Below are 15,804 nucleotides of genomic sequence, written 5' to 3' on the forward strand. Positions count from 1 at the left end.
AACCGAACGCCAACTATAAAATCACCAAAAACCAGTCTTTGAAACAGCAGTGTTCTATCCTGCTTGGTTTGTGGCTTACGAGCTGCTTTCATGAGCAAGAGCCCGTGCTGGCATATGGCACAGGGCCATGTTAATCTAAACAAAACTCCAGGTCGCATTATCACAATGCCCTCTTAACCTCTCTATTTCTTAACATCTTTTTGATACACTTTGTAGGACAAGTGTGTTGTACCCAAAAAATGTGAAGAAATCGAGAAGTTAAGAAGGCATTATGATTAACATAATTACACAAGTATCTGGTAAAAAGAAACCAGTAGAATCTATATATATATATATATATATATATATATATATATATATATATATATATATATATATATATATATATATATAAATTCACACCTCTGTAATACCGGTTTATAACTAAGCAGATTCGCATAAACCCTAAACAAGGACCCTTCGAAATCTCAAAGCACGTAAGGTAACGTCACTCATAGAATCCTGCCAAGGAATTACCGAAAGATTTGCCCTTGGAATTCCTGCCATCCTCACTTTCACGTAAAGACGGGCTACCGAGATGACTTGCATATTAATAGCACCATCACCACCTTCGTCAACTCATCATCTTCACCATCTCCGTCCGTAGCCTTGCATCATTATCGAATATCACTATCATCTACGTACTCTCCATCTCCAACTGTTGACTGTTACTGATGATGATCATGATGATAACGTCGGTGACCATCGTCGTTGAGACGCCAATTTAAACTATTAGATCAATCTGTTTACGATAAACGATTTTACCTGCCAACTAAGATGGTTTTCAGGCCTCGCTTCGACCCATGACCCCTTTTTACAGGGTGGTCAAAGTTTGCGTCAATTTTCTAATTTTGTTTTACTTTTTGTTTCAACCTGTGTTCATCGGCCAGTCAGCGCCATGGAATGAAGGGATGAATATTAATAAAAGTAGGCAAATCTTTCCTCATTTCATGTGGGCAAGGTATTCAATTGTCTGTTCTCATTCACCTAACATCTTTAAGAGTCGAGAGAGGTTATTCTGTGTGATTACTACTACGAAAGTACGAGAGGTTATACTACTACTACTACTACTACTACTACTACAAATAATACTAATAATAATAATAATAATAATAATAATAATAATAATAATAATAACACATAATAATAACAGTATAATCCATGATCTGTAATCGGTAACATAAAAAAGAAAACGAAGTCTCGATCCATTGTTAAAGAAAACGGAAATCTACTCGTTACTACCGAAGATTTAAACCCATACATTATTTCGGTAAAAGATTTAAACTCAATAACAGTTATCTAGACCAAGAGGTTCGTTAAGGCAATTCTGTCATTTAAGTCCTAGGGATTCATTGCAGCGCAGTCATCACAGTATAACAAGGCCACCGAAAACAGATCTGTCATTTGCAGTTTGCTGAGCTGCGCCCATGACTAAAGGTATTTTGTCATTTGAAAGTAACCTAAAATAAAAACTGAACAGGTAATCGATTTGTTTGATGATTCTGTATTGCAGCTAGCCACATTTTAAGACAAGGCCAAAGCCGTACAAAACAGATCCAAAGGAGAATTTTGTCATTTCCTAGTTTAAAATCTCGGTATACACGCCAAGTTATGTATGAGCAGCGGTCTTTAATAAAGTAGGTGAATTAGGTGAATATAGATCATATATATATATATATATATATATATATATATATATATATATATATATATATATATAATATATATATATATATATATATATATATATATATATATATATATATATATATATGGTCTACATGTATGAATGTACAATGTATAAAACTATACATTCTTGATAAAAGTAGTGAATACAAAAAGGGGATAAATTTAGTAAATATAGTGAATACAGAATTTAGGCTAAAGGCCAAGCACTGGGACCTATGAGGTCATTCAGTGCTGAAACGGAAATGGACAATTAAAGGTTTGAAAGGTGTAACAGGAGCAAAACCTCGCAGTTGCACTCTGAATCAATTGTTGGGAGAGGGTGGAAAGCTACATGGCAGAAGGAGAATATGAAAGGAGGTACAGTAAAAGGATCGAAAGGGGTTGCAGCTAGGGGCCGAAGGCACGCTGCAAAGAACTTCAAGTAATGCCAACAGTGCACCGCATGGGGTGCACAGACGGCACTAACCCCCTACGGGGTAATTATAGATGGTAATTAGTTCGTTGCTCCTGGGACGAGAGGATTGAAGAAGCGAAGTGATTTAAACCTCATTAGGAAGCTGATGGCATTAATTAGCACTTGAGTGTAATCATCATCATCATCATAAGTAACGTCATTATCATAATCGTCCCTATTACCATCACCTGTGGCACGGAGGGAGGTCGCTGGCATCCATCACCATCATGTTCCATCCATCATCATCATCTCCTCTTCGGCCTATGCCATGCCCTCGGTCTGTCAAACTCGATCAAGCATCTAATGACCCTTCCATCCCTCTCGTGGGCCTATTGGGGACATTCTAAGTCAAAAGAAAAGACAAGAAGTTCTGGCTACAAATGATAGCACGAATAATAATGATGAGAGTAAAAATAAAAATTCTTGACAATGATTTGAACATGAACAGAGAAATTGGAAGCCACGAGGGTTGTATTCTATCGCCAAACACTTGAAATAGTTTATCTTTGAAGTTTGAGCCTTGAACAATTGTTGGTTTTAAGAGCAGTGATAAAAATGAATTATTATTATTGTTATTATTATTATTATTATTATTATTATTATTATTATTACATTAATAAATAAGTTTATCATTACCATTATTGTTATTATTATCCTCATTAATCAACTGCCAATTAAACTTCCACTCGACAGAATGCATGTCCAAAAACAAAATAAATAAATAAAAAATATATGAAATACACACACACACACACACAAAATTTACGACCCATCAGGCAAAGGGTGACGCTTCATACGACCCGGAGCGAGAGGCGAAGAGGAATATTCACTTTCACAAAACAAACAAACTCGAATTCCACCTGATAAAAGGAATAGGTGGCCTCTCGCCGAAAATATTTCCAGAACAGGCAGGAAATGTCAGTCGCCGACTCGCCGATTCTCCCCGACAGGCGCATTTGCAAGTTCCTTTACGCGGATGATGGATTACCTCGAGATTCTCACGGTGAATATTAAAATTTGAGCGGTGTTCTTTTTTTTCTCGTTGGTCGCCATATTGTATTAGGGTTTATTTTTTTTTATTTTTTATTATCCGGGGTTACCTATCGTGATTTAGCCGGTCACGAATTATTATTATTATATATCGATTATTCTTTAGAGAGAGAGAGAGAGAGAGAGAGAGAGAGAGAGAGAGAGAGAGAGAGAGAGAGAGAGAGAGTTGCAGGAGGACTTAGATTCCTGTTTAAGATGGTAAAATAGTAAATGATATAAGTGAATTACGATACTGGTTAGAATATTAACAGTTACATATCAGAAATATTAAAACATTATGATCATCAACAGTACTGTCTACTGTACATGATTTCTATGCATCGCAAAATTCAAAATTATAGTTTGATATACAAAATTATAATTACATAGATAAACGGATAGATAAATAGATAACAAAAACATTATTAACATATTATGATATTCATCTATGGAACCACAAATTCAAAATTATAGCTAGACAGATAGACAGATAGTTAAATAGATAGATAGATAGATAATAGATAGATAGATAGATAGATAGATAGAATAGTTAAAAAGATAGACAGACAGAAAAATAGACAGATAAAAAAATAGTTCAATAGATAGATATAGAGAAATAGATAGATAGATAGATAGATAGATAGAAAAAAATAGATAGATAGAAAAATAGTTAAATAGATAGATAGAAAAATAGATAGATAGCTAGATAGAAAAAGTTAAATAGATAGACAGATAGAAAAAGATAAACAGATAGATAAATAGATAGAAAAAGTTAAATAGATAAATAGATAGATAGACAGATAGATAGATAGATAGGTAGACAGACAACAAAATAGTTAGATAGATGGGTTAATAGACAGAGACAGACAAAGACAGACTTATGAGAAAAACTATCAGTTTATGAAGAACTGAGCTTCCTGTTCTTAATTCTGCACCACAATGAAGCCAAGCAGCACTGAGTCCGGTTAGCGCCTGTGTGGGTGACCATGAATGAATGCCAGACGCCATACGGCACGCAGTAGGCTTCTTCAGTGACCATCTGTCAGGGCATGGGGCTAGCGACCTCATCCTAAAACTCACTGCACATAAACTCAGGTAACGAGTCACAATGATGCCTGGGAAGCCAACAGAGTGAATTTAAGTGAATTTTAAAGAGTGGAAGTTGAGATAAATTAACGTATTTTCTCCTTTTAATTTGATTGACTTATGAACACAAGTATATTTATAGCATCGATGGTTTTAGTCGTTGTTGCAACGCTAGAATACATAAACAATTCAATGAATAGTTATGATAGGAAAGTGCCGACATTTCTGCTAAACGCTAATTGTGAGTCCCAAAAAATATAAATATCTGTACCTTTTTGTACAAGCAGGCGTCACCTCTGAATTAGTTTTGAATTCATGAACGATTATCAGAAAGAAAACTGCCTTGAAAAGAACATAAATTTATAAAAATATATATAAAAAATCCACACATAAAATGGGTAATAAAATGAATTCGGTCCTTACCTCTGTCGCAATGAAATAACTATAGAATATCGATACATGACGCAGGAAAGAAAACTCGATTATTTATATTTGAAATACTAGTCACCTCAAACTACTATAATTATAACGCTAACATATTTCATTCATTAGAAGTCACTGCGAGTAATATATTAGAGCTGGCAAAGTGATGGAAAAGTTCAAGAAAGTGAAAATATAATTCCTGCCTGTAATGTTGAAGGTCGAAACGGCAGAGCTGAATACTAATTTTTTTGACAAAATGGTCAAATGCTTATTAATAAGGTAATAAAAACATATTCATTCATGCTTTGAAGGTCGCGTGGTAAAACTGTCTGTCGGTTTGTAAAGACGGGAATATATATATGTTATTATATATATATATATATATATATATATATATATATATATATATATATATATATATATATATATATATATATATATATATATAAAGGTCTATATGAACACAAAACAGGCATTATGATATGCCATTTTCCTCTCCAAAATATTCAACAGCGATATTTAACTCATTTAATTTCCTATCTATTTTTAATTTATTGATTTTTGTACCTATATTTACTGCCATTCTTATGTACTTAAGTTTTTTTTCGTATAAGGCCTTCATCATCTATGAAGAATCGCTAAGCAAATTTCGTGCCTTTTTTACCCTGAGTCATAATGTGTTGTTCTTAATTAATATAAATAGTTGCATTAAGAACACGAACCTTAATAAATGAGCGTGTTTGCATATGCAGATGTAACCCAACAAAAGTCCTGCCAAGAAGATTATATATAATAATGAAGTTCAACACTACGATTCTCCTCACATGAAGACTGACTGCCGCTCTTTCTCCTTCAGAAAACGCCCCGGGGAGATAACGGGGAGATATGTGGAAGTAACCTTGGAAAAGCGGCGAGTAAACAAATTTAACAGCCTTATTAAAGAGCCAAGCTCTTTGCGTGTATGTTGAACAAATATGGCTGCAATTCTCTGGACAAGGTGTGCAACCCTAAATGGTTGTCCCTTGTCCATATGCGGTGGCTGTCTCTCCCCCTAAACCAAACCACCACCCTACCCCCACCACCCGGGCCTAAAGTTAATTTCTCGGGTGTACCAACTTGAAATTCTTTTTGTCGAAACTATTTGTGAATGGAGTTCCTTTCTTTTACAGTGGTAAAGTGCTTGACACTAATGCTTTCTCTCTCTCTCTCTCATAGAAGCAATCATACTTCGGTAATTAAGAGTACTGTAATCATTAATTGAAAGACCATTTGTCTACCGTCCACCGCTGTGTTTAATGGATTACAGTTCTTTAGCAAATAAACTTCAAATTTCTTGCCTTGTCATCGCTCGTAGATTCTTCGAGGGCTTCAACATTACCTACGAAATATTTTGTTAACTATTTTAAACTTCAGTGTCTCCTGAAAACTTTGTTTCTGTCAGTTAGTATATATATACATACACATATATATACATATACATATACATGTATATATATCTATGTATTATATATATGATGTATATATATATATATATATATATATATATATATATATATATATATATATATATTATATATATGATGTATATATACATATAGTTATTATATATGTTATATATATATATATATATATATATATATATATATACATACAGTATATATGTATGTGCGTGTTTGTGTGTTTGGGTGTATGTGTGTGTGTGTGCTTGCGTGTGCATGCATAGCTAGTTTTATGTTAGTCTCCCGCATGCGCGTAATCTAATAATATATGCCTGTACATACAAAATGCATTTAGACACAGACAATACCGCACGTTACGGCGAAAGTATAAAACAATACCCAACCTTATCCTGTTTAGGAGATTCAATAAAATGTGAAAGTATTTGGTAAAGAAAATAAAAAAAAAGAAACAAGGGAGCCTCGGGTAAATCCTAATCCGGCTTCATAGTTTTTAGCAAATTGGCCGGATAACTTCATCAGGTGCTTTGTCGAATCGTTCGTTTGTGTGCACAGGAAAATTATACGAGTTGAAGGATTAACGTAAGAAGAAAACATCAATAAACAGAAGGATTGGCGGTTTATATCCTGTTTATAATAAGATATATATATATATATATATATATATATATATATATATATATATATATATATATTACATATACATATACATACATACATATATTATATATATATATATATGTATATATATACATATATATACATATATTATATATATATATATATATATATATATATAGATAGAGAGAGAGAGAGAGAGAGAGAGAGAGAGAGAGAGAGAGAGAGAGAGGTGAGAGAGAGATAGATGTGAGCTACACTAACATTAAGTGTAGCTGTGAACTTTTATATAATTCTAATTGAGAAAGGGAGACAAATATTAAAAGGATTTATAGAGAAGCAGCAGTGAAGGTTTAGACAAGCAGTTATACACTGATCAAGAAACGCGTTATCAAGCGTTCACTAAGAAATACAAGAAACAAGTAAAAAATGAAACTTCGGCTCAATCGAGTTTTCTGTACAACCGCTACAGCGGATAGTCAAGACCCCCGAAAACAGATCTATCTTTCGGTGGTCTCGGCATAATGCTGTATGAGCCAAGGCCCATGAAACTTTAACCACGACCCTGTGGTGGCCTATATACTTTGTCGTTGCCAGAAGCACGATTATGGATAACTTTAACTCTAAATAACATAATACTGAGGCTAGTGGGTTGCATTTGATATGTTGATGATTGGTTGGGGATGATCAACATACCAATTTGCAGCCCTAGCCTCAGTAGTTTTAAGATCTGAGGCAGATGAGAAAAAGTGCGGACGGACAGACAAAGTTGGCAATCATAGTTTTCTTTTACAGAAAACTAAAAAGGGAAAAGCTTTATGTAGCTTACATGAATTCAGAAAAAGCATCTGAGTGAACTGGAAGTGGTGCAATATGGTGAATGTTGAAGATGCATGGTGTACGGAATGAGCTGATGAAACCGACTGAAAGCTTTTACGGTGAAAGCGAAATTGGTTTTGGAATGCAACGGGACGAGATGTTGTAAAACTTCAGTACTAAAGAAGGCTTCTCGTGCCATTTTGAATTTAGTTTTGCTTACGAAGTAGGACAGGTAACGCTTTTCGCTACGTAGTCCAATAAAAGCCCAAAGGGGTTTTAAATTGATGAGCCTCGGTCGGCTACCGATCTGGGTCACTGTCGATTGTGGGGCGAACGCCCTGGAATAACCTAATGCTTTGGAGTTTGTCGCTGTTTCAGTGTTTTTGTTTTCAATCTTTATCAAAATCATTTTAGTGTGTGTGTGTGTGTGTATGTATGTGTGTATGTATGTATGTATATATATATATATATTATATATATATATATATATGTTATATATATATATATATATATATATATATATAGATAGATATATAGATGGTTTCTGACTCACATCAGATCGAACTAGGTCTTTTCAATTGAAAGACGAGACCGCTGGGAACCAAGTCACACCTGATTCGATCTTGAAGCGAGTCAGAAATTATTTCGTTCCATAATGATTGTGTTTGGTTTATTCTATATATATATATATATATATATATATATATATATATATATATATATATATATATATATATATATATATATATATATATATATCAATTTGTTCTAGGTCCATACGTTCCTGTTTCTAAATCACTGTCTGTATCCACTGATATTGTCCTGAAGGACGTCAGGAAAGAAAGAGGAAAATATATGGCAACCACAACAATAATAACGGATAGTTTTGACAAAAGCGCTTGTGAGGCTGTTTGTGACAACCGCTGCCAAGACATACGAAAATACTGACTCCAGAACCACATGAAATGCTTGCCTATCCTTACTATCTCAGTGCTTACTTTTATTCCTTTAATGAATAAACATGTTTATATCACGTATATTGGAAGGTAGGATACTAAAAAAAAAAAAAAAAATCCGCGTACATGTCTGAAAATTCAATATATATCTCTGCCTCTTCTAACAGGAAACGTCTCTCTCTTCGTGGTTTTCAGAAATTGATTAAGCAACGCCATTTTTATTCTCGGAGACACTCGCCGATGACTAGCTGACCCCGCGTCTCTGACCTGTCAGACGGGTCAAGAAAGGCAGAGAAACATGTCCGTCGTGACCCCGTGATCTCACAAAATCAAAAACTGCTAAAAATTCCCGACGAGCAGGGAGGGGTTCAGACCGTAGGGTCTTTTCAGAGGCAAGTCTAGAACAGAATATAGAATTTAGGCCACAGGCCAAGCACTGGAACCTATGAGGTCTAGCCCTGGAAGGGAAATTGATGTTTTGAGGGTTTGAAAAGTGTGACAGGAGGAAAGCCTCGCAGTTGCACTATGAAACGTTTGTTACGAGAGGGCGGAAAGTAAAATGGAAGGAAAAATATGAACGGAAATACAGTAAAAGCAACGAAAGAGGTTGCAGCTAAGGGCCGAAGGGACGCTGCAAAGACCCTTAAGTAATACCTACAGTGCACCACGTGAGATGCACTGACGGCACTACCCCTCCTGGAGAAGGGAAGTCTAGGTCCAAGTACCCTTAAGTCGTAAAAGTCCCTTTGAATGTGTCTCGTCCTTAGCGGTATCATCATTAGCGGATGCCCTTCTAAAGATGGCCCCCATAGACCCCCTACCCGAAACAATCTCCTGTGTCCTTGGCCCTTCTATGACGAAGGCCTTTCTCGCCGAGGGATATAAAAGGGCTTTTAAGGATCATCTCTTACACCCAGATCGCTCCTGACCTGCGTCCAGCAAACATGAAGGCTGTGAGTAGATGCTAATACTTTTCTTTGCATACTTTTTGCTAAGTTCTATAGGGTCATTCTTCTTCACTGATCATTACAGTAAACGTAAACTGCCGTCCCGAAGACTATGGCCAGCATCACTCAAGGCCGTTTTTATCCAATTCCGTTCAAATGGTTGGGTCCTCTTGAAAATGATTTTATATGTTTATGAAAGAAAACATTTAGCAACTCTTTTTTTATATATCTCCGTAACTGATGCATCGTCGAAGGCTGTAATGCTCGCTCAAGTGCTTGTGAAGTGCTTACAAGAGTCACTCCTGCTCTTGTTGGGAAATGTTTATAAACTTTTTCTGTTGCCTGTCGCAAGTGTTTTCAGCTATATGTAATTTGAAAGAAAAATATGAAAAAATATTCACTAGCTCCAAGCATGCTTCATAAACATTTTCACAGTAAGAGAAGTCGTATATAGCTTTTAGACAAGCTAATACAATCGATCACATAAACATGAATTTCCTTGTTTATTAATTTCTATAAATCCCGTTGGTTACATTAACTCGACAGGTATTTTTGTTGAAGGTCTTGCAGTTTTTATGAATAGGATGTGGAAACGATTAAGCTTCAAATTATTGTTATAGAACATGTGACGCAGCAGTCGAAAACATTTTTTTTTTTAATTGAGATGGTCTTCTTAATCCTCAAATTGAATCGTTGGAACTTCAGAAGTTCAAACTTGGTGCAAAAACTTTTTCGTTGTGTGGGCTCACATGAATCAGATGTCATGGCTTGTTTCATTTGTTTTCCTTTGTTATGTTTCTTAATTATTTTTATTTCGTACCACTTTTTCTGCTTCCCTTGAAACCTCTTGGTTTGTAACGTTCTGTCTTTATGATATATTTTCAAACCTTCTTACCTACAGCATCTGTGAAACTCTGTGGACTGGTTCAGTGTCACCTCCGCAGGGAGTTACCGCAAAGTTTGCCTTGAGCGGTACTCTGCAGACGGTGCAAAGTACCCTTTTAAAAGGTCCATTTACATCCAGATGCCTTGATTTCTGCCTTTTATTTCTCATCCGTTCCCTTTGATCTCTACTCTTTTAGCTGTTCAGCTTCTTTAACTTTGCCTTTCTCCATTTTCACCTTTCACTGAAATACAGTTCCTACGAGCGAGCCCTGTGAGAGTATAATATTCAGTTTAATTAATTTAATTAATTTTCTTTAGGTCTTCGTCCTCTGCCTCGCCGCCCTGGCCTATGCCGCCCCCAAGCCTCAGGGAGACGGCCCTGTCGTCGCCATCTTGAGGGACGAACGCGTCGACAACGGCGACGGAAACTTCAACTACGCCTTCGAGGCCGACAACGGCATCTCCATGCAGGTCTCCGGAACACCCGGTTCAGAGGGACAGGTCAACATGGAGGGAGTCTACCTGTAAGTGTCAGTCAGTCTCAAGTCACTCTAATTCATTAGTCTATTGTTTTCACTCCTCTATGAAATATTGTGATTAATTGGTTCTTTTGGTGTGAGTGGTGGAACCTTTGTGCTAATCGTGTTGCGCCTTGCAGCCTTCTATTGACGGAGGCTTCTGCCGAGATTCGCTTCATCGCCAACGAGAACGGCTTCCAGCCTCAGAGACATCCCCACACCCCACCCACTTCCCGCCCACGCCATCGAGCAGATCCGCATCGCCGAGCAACAGAGGGCTGAAGGCATCACCTTCGAGTAAACCATCTCGTCTTCTATCTCTAGTCATTCTTCTTCCTTCGAAAAACTTGTATATATGTTGTTTCATTCAGTGTGAGAAACACGGATGAAGAAATGCTTCTTACAAGAAGTGAGACTTCTCAGCGATGTACTCTACCAAATAGCTTACGTTTTCTTCTTCTGTAAGACTGGTTTTTGTATCACTCTGTCACATAATAAACTTGAAAGTTTTTGAGCAAAACACGTCTCTCTCTCCTTCCGTGAAGTGTTGTCATAATGTATCGAGCACAAGACAAGCAGGTCGCGAAAGTAGAATCACGACTGAAGAAGAAGTTTCCACGAAGAAGAAGAAGAGGAGGAGGAGAAAGTAGAATAGGCTAATGGTCTGAAGGTCTAACTTAACTTCTAGGGCCATCTTCAAACACCGTCTTACACATCCTTATGGTATGCAGTGTGTGCCGGAGATATGCTAACGAGGCATCTATACTGAGCATGCGCGGAAAGATTCTCTCGTTTTGAAGATGATGTTTACTGCTTTATGTCAGATCTTTTTTTTTGTGAAATTAATGACATTTTAAATAATAAAAGATTATTTTGAGATTAGAATTATATCGAAAAATAGTGTGTGACTAACATACCCTGGCCTGTATTCACTATCACGAACTTGGAGTGCTTGAAATCTGGTATGTCATTGCTTTCATTCTCCAAGCAGCTTGTTCCGCAAATAAAGAATTGGTCTGTCATTTTAATTGAAATATCATTGGAACCGTAACTTTTAATCATAAACAACATTGAGAGAGAGAGAGAGAGAGAGAGAGAGAGAGAGAGAGAGAGAGAGAGAGAGAGAGAGAGAGAGAGAATTTCCAAAATAAAACTTCTCATCTTACGATTTTCAAAATTGTCACACAGAAATGTACAAATACCTAAGCAATCAATAAAGTTATTTTACAATGAATGTATTCGGATGTATATGTATATATGTATGTATATATGTATGTATATATATATATATATATATATATATATATATATATATATATATATATATATATATATGTATAGACACATATACAAGCAGAGACAGGACTGAGCCATTCTTATCGTCCCATAAATGGAGGGTCAAAGTCCAGTGACATCTTGGTTTGTTAGATACTATTACAGTGGTCAAGAGGTTATATATAACATGAATTAACTTGACGACAGCTAGAATCAACGATAATCACCCACCTCGATTAACGAAGGCTAGAAAATAATGCGCAGTTCGTCTCCCAAAAAAGTGTATAATTCTTCTTCCTTTCTGTTACTGCTTGATTGCGCTCCAATGGACTGTCTTTACTCTGTGCATAAAAAACAAACCGTAAATTTCTGTTAGATTGTCAGTTAAATAAACATGAATCAACAAGTACTTTAAAAGTGGGAGCTCTTACAAATCTATATGTTTCTGCCAGAAAAAATATGAATAACGAGGATAATAGTAAGGAAGTGATTCGCTAAAATTAATAACTGACTGCCCAAGTAGGTTTTAATTTCGAAAACGATGCATCACCGATATTTACAATACATGACCTACAGGTATATTATTTCCTGTTACTTCTGATCCCTTGTTAATCCTTGAGGCTAAGAAAATATTACTGGCATAAGAACAAATACAAATCTTATTTGTCCTGTATGTATAAGCAAAGCAATGTGTGCCAACACCTGTTTCAATTTCCATGACTGATCGCATATTGACCGTACAATTCAGAGACCTTACAGACCTTACAGAGAGAGAGAGAGAGAGAGAGAGAGAGAGAGAGAGAGAGAGAGAGAGAGAGAGAGAGAGAGAGAGAGAGAGAGACTGTACGAACATTTCCAAGACTGTTCTTATATGGACCGTACAATTCAGAGAGAGAGAGAGAGAGAGAGAGAGAGAGAGAGAGAGAGAGAGAGAGAGAGAGAGAGAGAGAGAGATTGTACGAACATTTCCAAGACTGATCGCATATTGACTGTGCAATTCAGAGAGAGAGAGAGAGAGAGAGATTGAGAACATTTCCAAGAGAGAGAGAGCAAGAGAGAGAGAGAGAGAGAGAGAGAGAGAGATTGTAATGAACATTTCTAAGACTGATCTCATATTGACTGTACAGTTCTGTCAGTGAGAGAGAGAGAGAGAGAGAGAGAGAGAGAGAGAGAGAGAGAGAGAGAGAGAGAAAGTAAGTATATAGCCTTAGTTTTACTCAGACCACTGAGCTGATTAACAGCTCCTAGGGCTGGCCTGAAGGATTAGATCTTATTTACGTGGCTAAGAACCAATTGGTTACTTAGCAACGGGACCTACAGCTTATTGTGGAATCCGAACCACATTATAGCGAGAAACGAATTTCTATCACCAGATATACATTCCTCTAACTCTTCATCAGCCGGCCGTGGAGGTGAACTCCGGCCCATCGAGTGACAGTCTGAAGCTCAAGCGATTCGGCCAACAAAGGGCTAGAGAGAGAGAGAGAGAGAGAGAGAGAGAGAGAGAGAGAGAGAGAGAGAGAGAGAGAGAGCATTCTAGGCGATATGCATAAACATATGGCTAATACATAAACATATCGCTAATAACACCCTTATTCTAATATGTCAGTTATGATTTTCGTTTACAATTCATATTTCCCAAATTCGTATCCTGACTGAATGACCATTATAATTATAGTAACATTTCAACTATATTAACAATTCAATTCAACATCTTACACCACTACCCTCGACCATAAAGTATCCCAGAAACCAGTTTTAATGAATAAAAATGTTGTATAATAAAAAAAAATCCTACGACTAGCAAGAAAAACCGCTTATAAACATGGCCCAACAAAGCGGGAATGACTTTTGCAAGCATTTTACAAGCACTTCAGCATGCATTACAGCCTTCGACGAACAGATAATATTCTAAGCGATAAATCTCCGATGCATTCGTTACGGAGCGATTAAAAAAAGTTGCTAAATTAATTTTCCTTTCATAAATAAATAATATTATTTTCAAGAGCTGGATGAACGGCCTTGAGTGGTGGAACATCATCAGTTTTAAAGCGTTTGTCAGACGACAAATATATTATGAGTTTCGTCACACGTGTCAGAACGGGTTCTGGAAACTGGTTCTCCCATGTCAGAGGTTATCGTGAAAGAAGTTGTACTTTTCGATGTTAAGTTCACGGCACGAAATGAGGAATCTGTCGGTAAAAGCAGATGTGCTTCATAGTTTTCAGTGAAACTGATTATTATTATTATTATTATTATTATTATTATTATTATTATTATTATTATTATTATTATCACTGGTGAAGAAATTCACAGTGGTGCAGATGTAAATGCATATTTTAGAAATATATATACAAGAGAGTTTTCGAGAACCTGGTCGATTCTCCTTCTCAATCAGATTAAGAAGGATAATCGAGTGGGTTCTCGAAAGCTCTCTTTTGTATATACATTTCTAAAATACGTACTGTATTTACATCTACACCACTGTGGATTTCTTCACCAATTTATTGATTCATGCGATTATGAGATTATTATTGATTATTGTTGTTATAATTATTATTATTGGTCAACAGATAATGAACCTATCTTTCAAGGTACCGGAAGAAAAACTTCCGGTACCTTGAAAGATAGGTTCGTTATCTGTTGACCAATAATAATAATAATAATAATAATAATAATAATAATAATAATAATAATAATAATGTGTAAACTGGAAAGAGTACGGCAAAGTTAAGAATCAAAGCACTATTACATGTAATGATTAATATAAATAAATAAATAAATATGTAAATAAATAAATATACAAGTAAACAAATCAATAAGAACCCTCAGTGTCCTTGAGCGTTAAGTAAAGGAACTCAAACGCAAGAAGCCGGACCGTCGTGGCAACAGAATATGCTGAGCCAAGTCCGAGAAACATGGATGGATATATGGTTACAATCAGGTTTAAGGCAAACCATATGCTGTAACCTGCCTAAGGTGACAAGGCAGTTGTAAAGATGTGAGGTACATACGCTTTGAAAGTTTCAACGCTTCAGAAATGCAATGGAATTTTTTCCCCCGCCGGTTGAATGGACACAGGAAAGGATGTGAATTTCAGCTTTGTATTATAGAATTCGTCTTTATGCTTTTGTTACTGGGGTAAAAGCAGTTTACCAACATTGGAGAGAATTGAAATGCATTACGCCAGCGAGTTTTATTGGGCTTCGGCTGAAGTAAGCAGTGAATTATATGTATGTATGTATGTATAAAGAGAGATATATATATATATATATATATATATATAAATATCTGTACATATTTGTATATATATGTACATACATATAACATATATGTACATATATATAATTATATGTAATATATATATATATATGTATATATATATATATATATATATATATATATATATATATATATATATATATATGTATATATATATATATATATGTATATATATATATATGTGTAAAAGTGTGTGCATGTGTGCAAACTTGTCACTTGTAAACCTGACAATCAACTACCGTATTCTTTATAATCATTTTGTGGAACCCTCACCAACAACCTTTACAGTAGTCTTTTTTAAACTTTCCAACAAAGGCACAAGAAAAC

General features: G+C 35.7%; 1 protein-coding gene across 1 annotated transcript in view; it reads left to right on the forward strand.

The window, feature by feature from the left end:
- The first annotated feature begins 9,421 nt into the window (after positions 1–9,421).
- LOC136828077 (cuticle protein AMP4-like) overlaps positions 9,422–15,804 on the forward strand; it is a 36,791-nt gene continuing 30,408 nt past the window's right edge. Inside the window, exons 1-2 of the mRNA XM_067085803.1 lie at positions 9,422–9,523; positions 10,721–10,926. Coding sequence (XP_066941904.1) covers positions 9,515–9,523; positions 10,721–10,926 — 215 coding nt within the window. The 5' untranslated portion in view covers positions 9,422–9,514. The remainder of the gene's footprint in view (positions 9,524–10,720; positions 10,927–15,804) is intronic.

The sequence above is a fragment of the Macrobrachium rosenbergii genome, chromosome 42 (assembly GCF_040412425.1).
Source record: "Macrobrachium rosenbergii isolate ZJJX-2024 chromosome 42, ASM4041242v1, whole genome shotgun sequence".
Lineage (NCBI taxonomy): Eukaryota > Metazoa > Arthropoda > Malacostraca > Decapoda > Palaemonidae > Macrobrachium > Macrobrachium rosenbergii.